The following is a 21,156-nucleotide window of genomic DNA, read 5'->3' on the forward strand; positions in this document are numbered from 1 at the left end:
ATTTCAATCATGACTGATGATGCGGGATCCCACTAAAGTACTTTCATGAAAAATTAAGTTCTTCTCTGTTAATATGCCTTATCTTAATATTCTATGTTAGGTGGATTATTTAATATAATTTAACAGTACAGAAGAATAATAAGAATCTTAAAAAGATTAATTTTAGTAATATAATTTCATATTACAGAGTGATAAAAATGTTCCGTACTAATTGTGTAGATGAAAAATAAGAACAAAGAATATTGCAATCAAAATTAATAACAAGAACAAAAAGTAAAAGAAAAAAATTAGTAGTTATCGTAAATCTTTCAATGGAGGTAGAGTACATGAATAAATTAAAATAATTATTTACATACTTTTCTGAATCGAGTTCTTTCGATAAACTGCTTATTTCATTCATACTTAAGTTCGCTAAATGTTCTATCACAACTCTTGCATCTGCTTTAAATGCTTTGCCCAATACTCCTTTGTTAGGTTGTATTTCTGAAAAAAAAAAGTTATAAGCAATGAATTCTAATTAAACATGAATGATAGTTGAAAGAAGTCATTAAAAAAAATTTTTTTCTATCATTTTTTCATTTAAACGTATAATTAAAATTCTCTGTAGCTCAGTTGGTAAAGATATTTCCGATTATTCAGCTGATGCCAAGTTGGACTTAGCTTTTAGGTAGATTTCGTAAGAAAGTTACCTATTGTAATGGGTACCATGATTCGACTTCTGGAAAATTTCAACAAATCTTCGCGTTTTACATCTCCTAGACCCCAAAACCACTCAGTTCAAAAGTTTATACATACATTTATATATATATATATATATATATATATATATATATATATCTAATATATATTTAACTTTCTTATGGATATGATAACTGCCATAATTTTGCACCAATCACTTTCAAATTGATACATAAAATATAACGACCCAAGATAGGTTGAGTTTGTTAATGGACAAAATTGGACCATGCGAGGGGAAATGGAAGGGGGGGCTATTTCAAAAAAGCAAAATATCACTCACTATAACTTTCTTATTAAGTAAAATATTGAATTCATTTAGATTTCCTATTATTCTTTGGATAAGGGCCTAAAACTTACCTAAGTAAAGTTTTTTGATAAAACTTAGAAATACCTAGGATGGTTATATTGGCCTAGAGGGTAGAAAAATGGGGTTTCGAAGACAAAAAAATCATACCTCCTTTAATAAGCACAGTATCAATTCGGTTTAAAGTGATAGCTAGTCCTCTAAACATTACCTAAAACTTTTGTCTGAAACAATTTTTGGTATGGCCAACCCTTACAGCAAAGGATGACCAAAATGTTGCTGGAATTGTAAGAAGATGGGGTTTGTCATACGCTAAACATCTGAAACTTTTTTTTACATGCAACCATTGTCGTATTGAGTAAATTTGAAGTTTTTCTTAACTTTAAGGTGGAAATCTTTTTTATCCTCCTACTTAGCACCGATGAAATCTACCTCTGCCTTCTGGCATGCCAAAAGGGATTTTTTCAATTTATTTTTTTTTATGTTTATTGCTCTAATTCTTCAGAACTTGGAAGATATATCCTCTATAAAGCAACACTTATCTTTCATTTTACGTGAAATGAATACATACATTTTTCATGTTTATTATCTGAAAGAGAAAACAATTAAAGAATAAACAGATTCATATTTTAATAAAAAAGAAACCTATTGAGTCTACATAAAACTTCATACAGGGTACAGATTTATTTTTACTGTAATTAGAAATAAATCATCTACATACCTTTTTTATTTTATGGTTGTTGTTAATGATAACTACTATTTATTTAAAATGTAAAAAAATTTCCATAATTATATTATTCAATGAAGAAACCATAAAAAAGGTTTAACTGAAATCATTTTTTGTTCATTTTATATACAACTATCAATGCAGGAAGGTTATATACTTATTTCAATCAGACTTATCAAAAACTATTAGTTGAAGATTTTATCAAATCTTTAGTAAATAGATATAACTATTACTCTAAATTGTAATATTATAGAATATTAATATTATAAATTATACAATATTAAAATAATTCAGTTTGGATCTAGAAACTGTTGACAATATCTTAAATTATATGTCAAAGTATATTAAAGATATCTTCAATTTTAAAAGTATTTCAATAATTACATTGTTGAGACTGATGAAGTTGCAAGAATACAAAAACGTACACTCTTTCATAAGCGATTCTATCACTCAATCTATCTCAAAAGGTAATTAATTTATATTAAAAGGACATGTATATAATTGTTTCTTTATCTATTTATTTATTTGTGTTTTTTTTAAGGATACGTTCATTATCATTTTATTAAATTAACAACCAAATTGAACATGTAGTAAGACAGTAGATTGGATCCCTTACAGCCAGATGGTTTTGCAACACCTTGAGTGTTTGAGAGGTAGCATCCTGGAAATTAAAGAATGTAAAGTGTTAATAGTTAAAGCCATGTGCAATGAACCAGTTTCAACAGACCACCAAAGTTAAGTATGCTAATACAGTCTAATGTATTCTATTGGAATTTTTTTACTGGCTAATGACCATGGCTGTTAATAATAATTATACTTCTTTACAGTCAATCCAATGCTCTTGAGGTCATTCAAACCCCAATACATTGAAAATGAAACATTATAAATTTAAAACTTCATTGTGACCTTAAAACTTTTATTTCTTAAGAAAAAAATTGGTAACATTATAAAAAAAATTATAAATAAAATAAAAAAAGGTAATCTCTAAACAAATCTATCTTAAAAGCAGTTTTCTTGTAAATCGAATCATATGATGGAGGATGTAGCTAGATCTGTTCTGATAATTAATATATTTTAAAATTGTTAAAATGAACAATATATTCTACTAAGTTAGAACTTCACAGGTTTTTTTACTGTCATTAAAAACTGCAACATTTTTTAACTTTGGACATGAACTTTTTATCTTTGCTTCACATTATTTTAATTTCCAGGATAATACTTCCTGAAATATATGAATGTTGCAGATTTATTAGGTAGTAAGTGATTGTGTTTAGTCTTAGCCAAGATGCTTTCGTTATTAATTTGTAAATTAATTACATTGACTTTGTTTAGTTACGAAGTTGTAGCATGATTCACTATATTATTTTGACAAGTAAGTCCCTTCACTTCTATCTATCTAAATCATCGTCCTGTTCCAACTACTACCAGGTCTGGGTGTTACAAGGCCTCTCCATCTTTTTCAACCTGCCTATCACTTTTCTTCCACGACCTGCTGCCACCTATATCTCCTCTTCTCCACACTGTCTCTAATGCCATCCTTCCATCCGTCTCTATCACATCCCTTTGATCTTCTTCCATCAACTGCTAGCCCCTCCATTCTTCAAAACCTCTCCTCACCCGTTCTTTCAATGTGTCCATACTGTCGTAATCTTCTTCTTTCAACTGTCCCTCATGCTCTCCATATTTAATTCTTCTCTTATATCTACATTCCTTATTCTATCCCTTCTCATTTTGCCTTTTATTACTTAAGGAACTTCATCTCTCTTGCTTGGAGTATACTCCATCTTCCACATCTCTGTACCATCTGTCTGTCTTCTTCCACATCTCTGCACCATATAATACAATAGGCATGTAGTATTATAATTCATAGATCATGATCTTAGCTTTTTCTGGTACCTTTTTATTCCACATCATATGCTTTGCTGCCTGATACAATCTTCCCTTTTTGATATTTCATGTATCCTACCATTCTTGAAGATCTCATTTACCAAATAGGTAAAACTTCTAACCGATCTCAAAGGTTCACCATTCAATTCAATATTTCTTTCTACAATCCTGTCACTTCCAACAACCATCACTTCACTCTTTTTTGACTTATTTTAAGTTCATATTTTTCCATGGTACAAGAAGATGCATGAAACTGAGTCTGTACACCATCTGCTGTTTCATCCTGTAATATCATATCATCTGCAATTATAATTTTTTTGTCTCTTTCTCCCATTATTTCTTTCACCTGGCAGTTCATTTCCGCCACACCCACATTAAACAATGCAGTCTATAAGTACTTCCTTTTTTCAGTCTACTTCTCATCTTAAATCATTCCATATTTCCACACGGTATTCTTATTCTGCATCTACAGTCCCTATGCATTTCCTTAATAATATTAATGTATTTCTTTTCTATACCTATTCTTTTCAGTTCTTGCCACAATCCTTGCCTATCTGCGGACTCATATGCTTATTCTATGTTAATAAATAGCATGATCAATGTTTTGCTAATCTCTCAACTTTTTTCCATTAACTGCCAAACTGAAAAAATGAAATCTATGGTACCTTTTCCAAGTCTAAAATCATACTGTGATCTAAAATCATCACTTACTCCCTATGACCTATAAAAGCTATTTTATAAGTCAATAAGATTTTATGTAAAACAATTCACTATTAATTCCTTTTCTTAAATCATAATCTGAATGAACTTTTTGAACAAATAATTCAGCAAAATTAAATCTGTTTAAGTGTATTAAAGCAATTAAACATTTTTAAAGTTGTAAAAGACATTTTTTAACTAAAACTAAACGTATCTAAATATTTACACACAAATCTTTAACAATTGAAAACAATAGAAAACAATTGAGAAATGATTACAATACAAACATAGTCATTTAGATTTAAAACTTTAACTTTTGACAAATTTTAACAAAATGATGATCAATTGTTATATATATATATATATATATATATATAATTTAATTACGTAAAATTATAGTTTTATATATAATAGTCATAATTATCCTCTTGAAGATGACAGAATAGCTGAAGCACTCTACTCTAGGAAATCAAATTGGAATTTGGTAAGCTGTTTTAAAATCATATATAATAGATATTATACCAATTGATGCCATGTTTGAAAAACAAATCTTTAAACAGATTCTTTTTCAATAACGTATTTTTTCTAATAGTATGCACCACAGTCTTTATTTTAAAATTATTAGAGCACAACAGTTATAATACTCATCTGTATTCTATGAAATAAAAAAAACTATGTATTAAAAGATGAATAAAAATGTATTTAAATAACAAAATTTCTTACCAGTTACTTGAACTGTTTTAGGGACAGGTAACCTCTTCTCAGCTGCTAAACGCACATTTGTTGCTTTACTATGCTGACTTAAATCATATGCAGATCTATCAGCACAGCCAACACATTCTACCCAACCCTTAAAAGAAAATTTGATATCAGTAAATATAAGTAAGTATAAAAATGAGTCCAACAAAAATGATTGAAAGAATTATAAAAAATTGTTTAAAGAGAATTTCATGCATTACAAACAATACAGAATTTACAAAAAGATTGCAACTGTAGTGAACAGGACGGTATCAGCTAGTATAAAATTAAAATTACAAATTATAAATTTTTCTTTTTGTTCTGTTTAATTTTTCTTCAATATTCTCCTTGACAACACTGAGATAGAGGAGGCCTTTTACCTTTCTTCTGACCAATTCCCTTTAGATATTCTTTGAGGTTTTTCTTCCTGCAAAACTTTAAATTCTTTAATTTTCTTCCTGAAGTTGCTTCTGTCAAACATTAAGTCTTGTTTAATTCATATTTCTACTAGATCTTTTCTAGTTTGGCTTCCTTTAGATTAGTTTTCCTATTTTCAAAAAGGTTATGGTTTTTTTATAGTTAACCCATTCTCTGACGGTGGCCATAAAAAGCCACCTAAATTAGTAAGAGAGGTGGCTAATTTAATTTGTTATTTTTGAACAAAAGTTCAAAGTTTGATCTTATCCCATTAATATCCACCTTTTAATGATTAAACCCAATATTTTCCTTAGAATTCTTCTTTCTTTCTTTTCTAAATCTTACATACTACCTTTATATTCCATTAAAGGTAATGTTTCTGAGCCATAAAGTACTTCTAGTTTTACTACGGACTGTGTAATTTAACGTATTTAGATAAACATATTTTATACAAAAACTTACATAACTTGTTTTACAAAGCTTTTACAACTTGTATTAACTCTTTTTCATTTTTGAGAATGATATTTTCTCCAACGTATTTAAAGTTATCATGGTTCCATAACGTGTTTTGATTACTACTGGTGTATTTTTATTATCGGAGATATATACATTTTTTTAAATGAAATCTGTAGACCTACTTTTTCTGCTTTTGCTTAAAAAGCTGCAAAATTTTATTTTCACATTTTCTAAGTCTAGATCCAGTTTTGGAGTCTAAGTTAGAAAGGAGTTCTAAGTCTTCTGAAGTGAAAATGTTCCTGAGCAATTTTCTGTAAAAAAATAATAAGGTTAGAATATTGAGCTCGATCCTCTTCGTATGATCCTGGATAGATTGATGTTCCCTCAATCTTGGTCCTGGAAGCTTGAAAAAGAAAAAAAATTGAGGTCTCCTAATTGAACTACAGTAGAGAAGATTATAAAGCTAACAGCCTTACATTTAATGCCAGAAGATATTTTATCCTCCCAAAACTTAGTAAAACAGGAAAATTTATGATATGTAGTGAAAAAAGTACTCCAGGTGTAATCAATCAATTACTTTAAAAAAAAGTAGACATTCAGATTCTGGAGAGTCTAAATCATTACAAAAGGAACCTAGGTTAATGGAGACCTTATAATAGAAATTTTATTTATCAATTTTTATTTTTTTTAACGTTCATCCCAATCATTACTAACAGAAAATTTTAAAAATTCAGCTTTTTAGGAAAAGAAATGATGATGTAGGAACCTCTGAAATACATGTTATTCATTAAGAAATACAGAATGGACCAGTATGATAAGAATACATTCTTTATATTTTACCGATTACGTGAATTCATAAAACTGAATATTGCTGAATAATAAAGCATTCACAATCAAATAACTGATTAACAGAATCAAAAAAAGAAAATTACTTTCTTTACTAAACTGAATATGAATAAATACATGACAATAAAAATTTTATCAAGCAACGGAAGAATATGTCACTAAAAATGGTGCTGGATGTCACATAAAATGGTGCCACCGATGTTACAATTACAATGGGCACAAAATATTTCACTTTGTGATCTCTACAAATATGTTCTGTACACAGCACACAATATTACATCATCAGATGATGTAACATGGTCCATTACAACATATAGTATCATCAATTAGTTACTGACACCAATAGTATACTGAGAACCACAAAATTCAGCCTACAGCAAGATGTTTTTTTAATGTGTCATAAAAAACCAGATACCTACCTCGCACATTTATCATGAAAACATAAATATATAAATCAATGCAAAGTTTAAAAATAGTACTGTACCAAAAGTTAAAACATATTATTAACACAATTTTTCTATGATTTAAATAACTTTTGAATGATTTATATGTCGCATATTAAAAAACCAGTATTCTACGTTTATTAGTAGTTTATACTCACATATGAAGTGAGACACTCAGCATCCCAGCAATCACATGCATAATGAGCCATCTCATTTCCCATATGTTGTCTAAATCTCAGTCTTGCTGGATCAATACCAATTTTTAACAAAAACAATTGGATACGTGCCATAAAATAACCTAAAGTTTCATTGGCGATTAATCCCTGAAAAAGCAACATGCCTGAAATTAGATCTCCAAATTTTGTAAATAAAAAGTATTACTATTGTATTATAGACTTAATTTAATTAATATTTATGAATATACAGAGTAATTTTTTTAATCTCCGTTAGTAATTTTTGTCTAATGAGTTTTAATAAATAATTAATTCTAAATGAATCACAATTATTTTAAGGATTGTCTAGCTTACCGAATGAATTGTAAGTTTAATCTGAATATAAAATCTTGTGAAATAATCTGAAATCGATTTAGGCGATTGATTATTTTAAAAAAATGTAATTTTTAATAATTGTAATTGTTTTTACTATGTTAAATATTACTGTTTCTCATATAATAAATATGAATAATATAATTATAATTATTGAAATAATTGATCATAAGATGATGATTAGTTGATGTTACATATCAACAGAAAAGATTTTTTTTTTATGCAATCCTGTTAATAGGGAAAATTCATGTTCAATGGTTCTAATACAGTAATTCTCACGTTTATTACAGATAAAAGTAAAAAAAAAATAATTCCTTCATATACATGGATATACACTTTCAAAAGATCTCCTGAAGGGAGTTTTATTTAATTCCTCATTGATGATGTTTCGAGTACAGCTGTTAATGATGCAAATATTGCAAATGTTAAGGAAAACCCTTCAATATGTTACTGAATAGTGTATTTGATTGTTACCTTATTTAGTGTCTTTATTATTAAATCTATAATCCCTTTAAATGTATTGTTATTCAAGTGTAATGAGCTGCAGTTTGTCCCATGTGTAAAATTGTAGTGCAATTAGCAGTTATACATAGATATTACAGATCTAAAATCATTTTAATAATGTGAAATTTTCACGCGCACAAACATTTTTTCTAATTTAAACATATTAGAAAAAATTAAACTACGATACTAATGAAATTCACATTTAGTCCTCCCTAAAGTATTAACTAACATGGGATATCACCAAAAACAATATTGCTTGACACCACTAATAGAATAGGTGATAAAAAGTGAGTCTAGTTTTAGATTCTTTCTCAGCATACTTCTACATTTAGGATGCAAAATACTTTTTTAAAAAGTTTAACAATGTTTCCTCATACAAATGGATATAAATGATTTATGACTGAGTGAGCAAAAGCTTAGAGCAGTACAAAAGGAGAATTTCTACAATGTTTTAATTCATTTTCATTGAAATATTTTTTCTTCTTTGTTTTGGTTGCCTCATCCTCAGCGGACACTAAAGTCACACATCAGCATAATTATATGAGCCAGAATGATCTCTTGGCCCATGTAATTCCATTTGTTGCAGATCTAAATAAAGAGATCAATGACAATCTGGTCCATTGTTACAAGTTCTTCAAACACGACATGCATATCTGGATAGACTCTGACCAATTTATTACAAAATAAAATTTTCTATTTTACTTCTTAACATCACTCAAAGCAATTCATACTTTTCATCCTTCATAATGCGTCTGAAATCTTCCTTTTTTCTGATGATAGTAATGTGGCCACCTTTTTTTTATTGAGTTTTTCTAGGAACCTCTCACTTCTCATATAATAATATCCATAAAATCCTGAGAAAGTTCTAGAAGCAACAAAACTAATGCTTTTATAACTTTATTGAATTTTTAGATTTATATGCTTCTACACCATAACAGGGCACTGAAAATGCATAACAGTGAAGGAGTCTAATTCTAGTGATAATATTTAGGGGAAAACTACTCAGTATGCTGTTTAAATGCATCTGCTGCTTTTTCTATTCTAACCTTTACTTCCTTTTTGCAATCCCAATTGCCACATACAAAGCAACATACAAAATAGAAGTATTTGCTCTATCCAATGAAGAGCTTTTCTTTTTAAGTCAGCACTGATATTTCTTTTATTAATAACCATGATTTTAGTTTTTTTTAATTTTCAGTTTTAAACTGTATTCTATACGAACTGCTGCTACTCAATTGAACAGTATCTGCAAATCTTAAACACTTTTTATTAATAAGGTACAGTCATCAGTTATTAACATTGACAGTGATTATAAAAGACCTTTCTTTAATCCATCTGATGGTTTTCTGAACAGTTCCTTGGAATAAACGATGAGTAACAGGTAAGTCCCTGTCTCACACATTTTTTAATATTTATTTAGGATGAAGACAAGCTATGTGTACTGACTGATGCCCACTACCGCCAGTACAAGTTCACTATGATTCATCTTTCTGCTTCAACTACTCTAATCCAATTTTTCACTGGTGAAAAAAAAGCAGTCAATTTAGAAACATGAACTTTAAAACGACAAGAATACAAAATTAAGTATCATCATCAATAAATAGCAATAACTTCAGTTACAACTGTAAGGTAACTGAAATCCTCAATTGCAAATATGCTTAACTCACTAGTTGTGAAGTAGTTGCACTGTATATTCTTTATAAACTTAAATAAAAATGTCTGAAAAAAACCACTACTCACAGAATCAACTGCTTCTCCTACAGTTTTGATTTCAGCAGATTTCCCATCCATTTGATTGCAAGCAGAATAGAGTAACATTTCTGTATTTCTGACATTAATAAATTTAGGATGTCGTTTATCTGATGGATCACAAAAATGTTCTATCTCAGCCATTGTAAATTCTCTTTAAAAAAAAAAAGTCATGCATATAGATATTAAAATAATAGTGCAAAAACATCAAGTTAACACTTTTCATTCTCTTCAATAAACCTCCTAATGTATAAAGGGTAAAAAATTTCCAAGAAAAACCAATACAACTTTCAACATACATAAAATAATTATGTGTAAAGTACTATATGTGAATACTGCATAACTTTAAAGGGAAAATATTCAGAAGTTTCATTTAATTTCAATTCGAAAGCACAAACTCCCTGCAAGCATGAGAATGAGTATTTCAGAGAGAACTACATTTGATAGTATTGATATCAATATAGTATTGATATTAGTGGAAAACTGATAAAGCAAATCTTTGCTTACAAAAAAAAAGATTAAAAAAAAATTAACTTAATTACACTAAAAAAAAAAAGCTTCTCAACATTAAAATGACAGCAGATACAGTTAATATTGACAAAGTTATGGTCAGAAATAATCTCACTATAAAATAAATGTAAAAAATAGCTGACAACACAGCTATAGGATTGTCCTGTCACACAGGTTTTTCGATGCAGGCTTATACACACAACTTAACTTAAAATATTTATTTTATTTAAATATAATATTTTTTCTTTATTTAATTCAATTATTCTAACTAAAGTGCATGTGCATACCGTAATTCATTTGCGTGGGTGTGGCGGTACTAGCGGCTACTTTAAATACATTTTTTTATCTTTAAATATTTTTCATTTATTTAATTCTACTGCTCACCTGTGACATCACAACATAGCAGATGACTTTAACAGCTGTATGTCAGTGCTACACTAGCGCTCCTTATGGTGAGAGGAGGTACTATTGATGCAGTATATCCACTTAGCCACTAGTTTATTTAGAGCATTTTTTGGAGTAGGGGTGTGATTTTACAAAAGCTTTTTTGCAAATATTATTTTTTAATTGTTAACAAATGTGCCTAAGAAAAATAAGACTTTAATTAGGCAAAATCTCAAGATGATGACCTTGCTGTACAGCCTCATCCCCTTGACCTTTTACATTGAAAATTTAATGAAATCAATGCCTCATATATAGAAGTAATTTGACCAGGTTTGGTCTAAATCAGTTTAGTAGTTCTAGAAATATAAAGAGTGTAACACCACACACACACACACACACACACACACACACACACGCACGTAGATATGAACATCTGGAAAATTTCCAGATGTGTGTCAGAATGTCAAGATCTGGTAAAAACTGCACATGCCCAAATTGAACCAATTAAAATACTTTTCCTTATAAAGTTATTGCTCTGCTATGGCACTATATGGGAAAGTAAAAAAAGAAAGTCTGTTTTCTCAAATTTTTGAGGCACTTGCTACAACATTCTAATCACCTAAAAAGTCAACTGGATGTTTTAGGTAGTTTTTTCTACTAGCAATAGAACTTCCATTTTTCAATATGATCAAAAAACAAAGAGATAATAATTCATATGATAGAAAACTTTTACATTACTGAAGGTGAAAACAAAAATGAAGTTACATGACAAATTTTTTTTTAATTACTCAACACTTTAGAAAAATAAGCAATATGAACTATAAGTAAGCACAGTGGACACGGTGTCAAACCAATTTCATTGCACCCACTATACTATACTATACTTTTTTAATATCTTAAGATCAAGCACCCCTTAATCATGTTGTTATTATTAACAAGATTATATTTCAAAATGTTTTAACATAATTTTTGATATTATGAACTCTACAAAATGAATATATTTCCGGTGATGACTCAAGATTCCAGCAAATAGAAATTTGTTAAGAGAATTGTGTATGTTTGCATCTATTTTGCTTTAAGTCTCAGAAATAAAACTAACAATTTTATATTAATTATTCGTCAATAAACATAATATTCACTCAGTGATGTAAACAATGCAATACTCAATTTCTCCTGCTATTTCAAGAAGTGAATTCAAAGTGGGAGTTAGAAAACCTGATCCTTGAGGGGATTTCTTTCAACAATTAAACTTGTTAATCCAAGAACTGATTTCTTTAAAAAAGTATTTTGTGTTCAAAACCTCCAAAAACCTTTTCTAAATAAAAACGAGAATCAGAGAAATTAGTTTCACTGTCATGTACTGTTCTACTGACTTTTAAGTAAACTTTTTCCAAATTGTCACAGAAATTCATTTTAAAAATGAGTTTTCCAATAATGCAACTAACATTTTGAGACTGATATATCCTCCTGTATATCCTCTCTAAAGAATGTATAATTATAATTGACAATCATGATATAATTAGTAAATACAAACTGGTATTCAGTTAAATTTAATTACTTACCTTACTCTAATAAGGCCAGCTCTTGGTGATATTTCATTTCGAAAAGCATTTCCAATTTGAGCAGCAGAAAAAGGTAGTTTACCCTGATTAAATTCTAGAAGTCTTTTAAAGTTAACAAATATTCCTTGAGCTGTTTCAGGTCGAAGGAATCTACATTATAAAAAAATTCATACATTTAATTAATTAAATGATGGCTACATTTTAATGTAATAATCATTTCTTCTATATATATATATATATATATATATATATATATATATATATATGTATTTACTTTTTAAAATCCATTCCTTTAAGAATCATACTCCTCTGTATACAAATAGCTTAAAAAATTTGCTTAATATTTTAGCAAATAACATAAATTTTGATAAAATTAATATTTATGGAGATATAACAAATTGAAAAATAAACATGGCTGCCATTTTGTAATTTGCAAAGGTATTTAAGTCCTGATTATTTTGTTAATTTTAAAACTTTATTACCAAGAAGCTTACCAAATATTAATGTGATTCATCTATCCAAACTTGAGATATAAATTGTTATTATTATTATTATGCTTTTACGGCCAACATGGGACCACTTAAGTCAATTTTAGTTGGATCTTTTCTGAGAAAAGCGTGTTATTTTACTCTTTCGAGCTGCCCAGTATTTCTTCATCCGTTCAGATCTTGCTTTCTTTTCTTCATCCGTAAACGTCGTTTAAATGTCGTTTGTCTGTCTTTTGTTTAAATCTAATGCTTTTATCTTTTAGCTTTGTAATTTTTCCAGTTTTATTCTGTAGGTCAGTCAGGGAAATTCCCAATTCTTTCATATCTTCTCTAATTTCTTTGATCCATCCTACTTCTAGCTTTTGGAACCAGAGCTTTTCAATGATATTTCTTGACAGTCTTGTTTGCAGTGTCCTTATGAGATGACCGAAGAAAGAGATTCTTTTTTTCCGCATAGTATCAGTAACAGGCTCTATTTCTCGATACACCACCTCATTTGGCACAATCCACCATTGGGCTTCTTTTTGGTGTTTTTTATTGATACACGTTCTGACAATTCTCCTCTCTATTTTCAGAATTTTTTCAATTCGGTTTTTCTGAGTGATTTTGAAAAGGGTCTCGCTTCCGTAGGTGACTTCTGGCTGTACTACAGTTTTATAATGTTTAAGTTTTGTTTTAGCAGAAAGGCATTTTTTGTTATATGTTGACCAAGTTAATTTTTGGGATTTAATCATTTTATTTGTCCTGTTTTGCCATGTCACTTTTTCATTTAAATTATAAGTTATTATTTCCCCTAGATATTTAAATTGTTTTACTATTTTAATTTTCTGATTGTTTATCGTAATGTGCTCTATTACCAGAGGATCTATGGCCATTAGTTCAGTTTTTTCGAAAGAGATATGAAGCCCTATCTTTTGTGCTAGGTTTTGAAGGCTCATGATTTGTGTTTTGGCTTCTTGAATATTATTTGCTAAAAGAGCGAGGTCATCTGCAAATCCTAGGCAATTTAGTGTGATGGAGTTTTTCTTAGTACCCATTTTTATATTTTTGGGATTTATTTCATACCATTTTCTCATGACAAATTCAAGGGCGCAGTTAAAAAGGAGTGGTGAGAGGCCGTCTCCTTGCCTCAATCCAGTTTTTATGTAGAAGGGTTGAGAGAGTTCACCTCTGAATTTCACTCTGGACTGGGTATTGGTTAAAGTTAATTTTATCATGTTTACGAGTTTAGGGTGAAGGCCCAGGTTTCTCAGAATATTCAGCATGGATGGTCGGTGTATACAATCATAGGCCCTTTTAAAGTCGACGAAGGTGATTATTAGTTGTTTTTTCCGTCTTTTATATAAGTCCATCATAAGTTTTAGGGATATTATTTGCTCCGGGCAACCTCTCCATGGCCTAAATCCCCCTTGGTATTCCCCAAGTTCCAGTTCAAGTTGGTCTTGGCATCGGTTGTATATGATTCTCGACAGGATTTTGTATGTGCAATCCAGGAGAGATATGCCTCTGTAGTTTTCAGGATTAGTTTTATCCCCTTTTTTATGTAATGGATGGATGAGGGCTGTGGTCCAGTGTTCTGGAAGTTTTTCTTCGTTCCATATTTTCACGAGGCATAGATGTAGGGAAGTTTTGACTGAATAAACTGATGAGTGTTTCCAGAGTTCTGCGAAAAGCTGGTCTTCTCCGCTTGCTTTGTAGTTTTTTATTTCATTTAAGGCTGCGAGAACTTCTTGAATTGTTGGCGGGTTGATATTTACTGGTGAAGTTTTAACTGGAGTTTCAGTGTCAATCTCAAAAAGCTCTGGGGGGTCGTCACAGTTGAGGAGTCTATTGAAGGTTTCTGCCAAAATTTCAGCATTTTCTTTATTGGTGTGGGCCATATTTCCTTTTTTTCCTCTCAGCATAAGGGTGGGTGGTTCATATCTTTGAAGAGCCTGACCAAAAATTTTATAATAGTCTCGGAAATTAGTTTTCTTGGAACTTTCTTCTATTTGCTGAATCAAGTTTTTTTGGGCTTGTCGTTTGGTTCCTCTTATAATTTTCTGAGTTATTTTCCTTTGTTTGGTGAATTCATGGTTAGATTCTTCAGTTTTCTGGGTTTGGTGGTTGATCCAAGCCCGGTGTCGGTCTTTGACTGCTTTGTCACATTCTTCATTCCACCATTGGTGTTTTTTTCTTGGGTTTATAGGGGCTAGTTCTTCAGCTATTTCTTTCAGTTGGGATGTCACTTCTTTTAAATTATTAGTTAATTTGATTTTTTTTGTTGTTTCTTCAAAGATGGCATTGTTTATTAATTTATGTGGATCATAAGCTCTTTTGTTTTTAGGTTGGGATTTTTTCTTTTTATGCGGGGTGAATTTTATTTTAACTTTAATTAAGTAATGGTCCGATCCAGTATCTGTTCCTCTCAAGACTTTTACATTATAAATCTCCTTGTGATAATTCCAGTCCATGCAAACATGATCCAGTTGCCATTCTCCTTTTTTCCAATCTGGGTGTTTCCAAGTCTTCAATTTGTTTGGTTTTCTCATAAAATAGGTGGATTTTGAGATCATATTATGGTTTCTGCAAAATTCGACAAGTCTTTGGCCGTTCTTGTTAGTTTTCTTTTGGGCAGGCCATTTTCCGATAATATCACGATATCTTCGTTCTTTACCAAGTTGGGCATTAAAGTCCCCTATTAAAATCTTCGTGTGGATCTTATTTATGTTGTTTGCAGTTTGGTCAAGAACTTCCCAGAATTTATCCATCTCTTCACTATCTTTTTTAAGATTGTTTTTGTCATTGGTGGGAGCATGGACATTTATTATGGTGTAGAATTTATTGGCTGATTTTAGGGTTAAGTTTGAAATCCTGGGGGAGTAAGACTTAAATTCTACGACTGAGTCAATTATTTTAAGATTGATTGCAAATCCTGTTCGGAACTGTGGGCAATTCTTCATCACACGTTTCCCGGGGATTCCTTTGTAAATTCTGTAACCCTGAGATTCAAACGGCTCTCGATCGGTGTTTCTCATTTCTTGAAGTCCTGCGATTAGGATATTTTGTTTGTCCATTATGTCTGTTAGAGTTTTTAGTTTGCCGGGTTGAGTTAGAGAATTAATGTTGTGAGTGGCAATGTAGTTTATTTGCTTGTGTCTTATCCTCAATTTTGAAGTTGTGTTGTTTTTGGGTGTTTCCAAACGCTCCGATTCATTGTTATCTTTTAAGCAGCTGCCCACCGGATCCGAGTGCAGCCTTCTCTGGTATTTACCAGACGGTGGATTTTTTCTTAAAAGACCTTCCATATTTGACTTTCAAAGGCAAGTCAGCCTTGGGTGGGAATAAATTCCCGAGTTACAACTCTGGATGTGATCCAGAGAGGTGATTCCGATTTAGTTCACCAGTAGAAATCTCCACGTTTCTAACTGGTTATCCAGACGAACCAACGTGGAGGCGCAAACCGATTTTTTTTAATTGAGATTTTAAGTATGGAGAAAGTTTAAATCGGTTCCGGAATCATTTCGTCCATAAATTGTTATATAAAAATAACAAAATGGTGGACAGGGAAAGAACGAAGGAGAAATTGCCTTTTTTCCTAAGAATATTTTTTATTTAGTTTTACCAGTAAATCTGAAAAAGTATAGCCAGCCCACCATTTTAGAAACATCTGTATAATGGAATAAAATGTACTTTATACATTTTGTACTTTGGTTGATCTAATAAAATAAAATAAATAAATTATATATGATAAAATATATATATATATATGGAGGGAGAGAAAATTTTTTTCTTCTGTTTTTAAACTATTTATTGTATAATTATTACACAATTAATTCAAAATTATAAGAACACTTTCTAATGTGAAAATGTAAGATACTGTTTTAGTATTTTTTACTTGGTTATAACAGGCTGATTTTATTGGTTTTATTTTATTAATTACTTGCACTATGGCCTCTCGAATTTGAAAATTCTTTGTTGCATTAACAAAGGTCCACCAATCTTAAGTCAATCTGACCCAATTGTTGTCCATGCACCTAACTTCTCCCAGATCAAACCTAACATTATCTTTCCAGGTCTAACCAAAGTTTTGTTCTATTGGACCCAACTAAAACCATAGCAGCCACCCTTTCATTTCCCATGCATGCGACTTGTCCAGCCTAGTACAATCAATGACCTTAATTTTATTCTAACTATATTTGGACATGAATATAATCTATGCAGCTTTAAGTTGTGGTACTTCCTTCATTGTTTATAGAAACAAATATTTTTTTGTTCATCAAGACAAGACCAAATATTTTTCTCAGAATTTTATTCTCAAATAATCTTAAGTTCTTTCATTCACTAACCTTAATACAGTACCAGGTCACAATTCATGGTCAATAATAACAATTACAGTTTCAATAAATTACAACCAATCTTGAAGAATGGAGTATGAAGAGAGCAAGAAGTTTCAAAAGTTGTCATCGATTAACTTTTAAACAGGAAGTTAATTAATATGCTATCTGTAAACATATAACATGATGTTCAATAACATACCAATTAATTAATTAATTACATTTTCAAGTGACATGCAAATAAAAGTGACAAGTAACAATTTATGAGAATAAATACCCTTTAATTACTCCAGAAGGTCCTATTTGAGTTCCAAACATTAGATTAAATTCAATAGGTTCAGTTAACTGATTTCCAGTCAATGGAGATTTAATATTAAATCTTTTCAATACTGCATCCAACTCATCTTTGGAAAGTCCATCAAGCTATAAATCAGAATTAGATTAAACAGAATATATAAAATTAATACTGCATACAATTGAACTACTATATATATATTCATATTTCGATTATACATTATATAATGATTCATAGTTCAATATATATAGTTCCCTCACTATTCTACTGTTTAGCATTGCAAATACATTTATGGTGAAACCATTTTGTCAGACAAACTGAACACATAATACTAAAAAAAAAAAAAAATTGCAGTTACTCCAATATCTCAAATATTCTCTTGGACCAATTTCTATTAAAATTGTTATAATGATTATTTTGCGCCCTTCAGTATGGCAAACTATTAATTAAATTATAAGGTAAATATTTATTATTATCCATTTTACCATGTATTATTCTAAAACAAACTTAAAAGTTTTAAATAATACACGATGTGTGTGATAAACATTTATGAGAATTTTAATTTTTATCAAAAAAATTTATTTTCACTTTTATACTCATATTAGAGGTAGTCTATATTCCCCTTAGAAGTAGTCCACCAAGATGTGATACACTTATACTAACATTTCTTCAGAACAGTTCTTATTTGAAATATATTTTTTATTTGTGAAAACATTTTTGGTTTTAGCCTTAAATTCACTTAGTATTTAATTCATCTATCATCGCAAACTGTTAAGTTTTTTGCAAATGTGGCACCATTGGTAAAATATAATTTAATTTAAATATACAAGTAATATTAAAATCAGCTTACCAATAAATTAGTTAATTCCTTCAAACGTTTTCAGCTAGTCCACCATCTTCAGGAGGATTGATCTTATAATAATTTAGAATTAAAATATATAGAAATCACAATAAAATTGTTAGAATCATAACAATTGATCGTCATAAGTTAAAAACTGTAATTTAAAGTAAAAGTATGTACATCCGGTTTGTAAGAATGTCACAATTGTCATGATTACTGTTGAGTGGGAAATCAGTTTTTTTTTTTAAGAGGTGGGAAATCCCATTTACAGACGCCTAAGCAGTGTCGGGCTCACTAACAGGTGCCGCAAGATGTTATTAATATGCATATGTAAACCTGCGCACTAAACCGCTACCCCTGGCTACCACCCTTCCTGGAACCACTAGTGAAGCATTCCTTCTGGAAGGAGGGTTACACACCCACTCACACGTCATAGTGCAATCGCATCATAATAGGAATATCAACAAAAACACATCAGTCACAGAAAACAAGATACATTAAGTTACAGAAGACAGATTATGAAACTACATACAAAGAAAAATGTCCACACAATATATACAAATACAAGAGAAGAAAAACTCAAGAAAACAAGTCTTGCAACAATATAAAGATCAAGGGAATTAATTTGGCCAACATAATAATTGTTGTTCATTATTTGTTTATATAAAATGTCATGTTCAAATCTAATTTGTTCATTAATTAATCGTATTGTATATACAATACGATTCAAGTTCGGATCGAGTTGAATTGTATATACAATATATTAGTACAGAGGAATATGATATATCTTGAAAAGATTGCCTTTAGTTAATAGTATTATTAGAATAATCTAATATCTCTATGAATTTATCTAGATAATAATTATGCTTTAGAATCTATAATATGTTTAGCAAAATTGGAACGGTCTTTGTATCCCTCTGTTAGGCAATTAATGTGTTTTTCAAACATGGCACCAATACGAAAATAACTATTATACATAATATTAAGAACAGCTTACTAAAATTCCATTTGACTTTCTCAAGCCCTTTCGGCAATTCTGTCATCTTCGGGAGGAATTTATAATTAAAATATATAAAAATGCAAAATTCACATAAAATTAATCACATTAAATCATTTTATAAAGTCATAAGTTAGAGTAACTATGTCCATTTTATAAGTGTATCACAATTGTTATGAAATCTATAGATTGTGAAATTAGTTTGGCCAACTTAATAATTGTTACTTATTATTTCCTTAGATAAAATATCATCGAATTTCATTTGTTCATTTATTAATTTGTTATTGTAATTATATATGTGGTATTTTTCGAGCTTAAAGGTATTATAAAAATTATTAGAGTAATCCAATACTTCTATAAATTTATTTGGATTATAATTATGTTTAGTATCCAAAATGTGTTTTGCAAAATTTGAGTGGTCTTTGTATTTCTTTGTTATATAATTTATATGTTCTTTAGCTCTAATTAAAAAGGTACGAATAGTTATACCAATATATCATAATTCGCAATCTTCACATTTTAGACAGTATACACCCTGTCCATTCATATATTTATTTCCATTTATTAAAGTTTTAGTGGATCTCTATTATTTATATAATTGATGATTTTATTACTAGTGGTATATGCTGTCTTTAAATTAAATGATTTTTATATTGTATTAAATTTTCTAAAGTTTAAATTATATTCTATTTTTACATATACGTTTTGTGAGTTACGTTTCAGTTTTACTTTTTCTCTTATATATAATTTATTTTTTAATTTCAAGTAAAATCCATCTATTAAATTATCATTTTATCTATTCGATGTGGCAATGTATTTAATATTGTTTAATTCATTATTTCATTTTATAGTGTTATGTTTAAGATATTTGATTGCTCTGTATATTAAGGGACTGAAAGTGGCTATTTTTTGGTTCCATGGATGAATAGAATTAAGTGAATTATGGTATCTTGTTGGGTTGGTTTCCCATATTTGTTTATGTCAAATTTATTATTATTTAAGTTTTTATTAATTGTTATATCTAAATAATCAATGCTATTTTTAGTTTCTTGATTCATAATGAAATTAATGAGTATGAATAAAATTCAATGAGTTGATTTCATTAATTATATTTTCTTCATTATTAGTTTTTTAATTAAATATTATTAAAATTTCATTCACATATTTTTTGTATAGTATGATATGATGTTTATTAATTATCGCAGGAAAAATTGTATTTTCAAAATAATTCAAAAAAAAATGTCTGCCATGATTGCCGAAAGTGGTGATCTCATGCCGACCTTTCTCCTGTAAGTAAAATTTATTACTGTATTTAAAATAATTATATTAAGCCATCATTTTAATAACTTAATTATTTCATATATCCGACTGGATTTTAATTTTAATGCAGATACAGTATTATTAATTATGTTTATGATTTTATCTATATCAATGCTTGCATACATATCTTTTATGCCAAGTGTCATAAGTTTAGTATGATTGTTTATACTGATATTATCAAGAATATTTATTAATTCATAACTGTTTTTTAAATTATATTTATTTTCTATTATAATAGATTCTTTTAATGTATTTGATAAAAATTTCAAGAAGTTCAACAAATTAATAAATGAACAGAATAAATTTGATGATGACACTTTATATAAGCAAATAATAAACAACAATTATTAAGTTGGCTAAACTGATTCCACACTCTATTGATTTCATAAC

At 29.3% G+C, this 21,156-nt stretch overlaps 1 protein-coding gene across 1 annotated transcript in view; it reads right to left on the minus strand.

Annotated features, from left to right (window-relative positions):
* GlyRS (glycine--tRNA ligase) overlaps positions 1–21,156 on the minus strand; it is a 46,399-nt gene that overhangs the window by 10,107 nt on the left and 15,136 nt on the right. Inside the window, exons 5-10 of the mRNA XM_075355689.1 lie at positions 17,591–17,736; positions 12,510–12,659; positions 10,045–10,207; positions 7,414–7,578; positions 5,079–5,205; positions 357–483 (exon numbers count right to left, since the gene is read on the minus strand). Coding sequence (XP_075211804.1) covers positions 357–483; positions 5,079–5,205; positions 7,414–7,578; positions 10,045–10,207; positions 12,510–12,659; positions 17,591–17,736 — 878 coding nt within the window. The remainder of the gene's footprint in view (positions 1–356; positions 484–5,078; positions 5,206–7,413; positions 7,579–10,044; positions 10,208–12,509; positions 12,660–17,590; positions 17,737–21,156) is intronic.

Source organism: Lycorma delicatula, chromosome 2, assembly GCF_047948215.1.
Source record: "Lycorma delicatula isolate Av1 chromosome 2, ASM4794821v1, whole genome shotgun sequence".
NCBI lineage: Eukaryota > Metazoa > Arthropoda > Insecta > Hemiptera > Fulgoridae > Lycorma > Lycorma delicatula.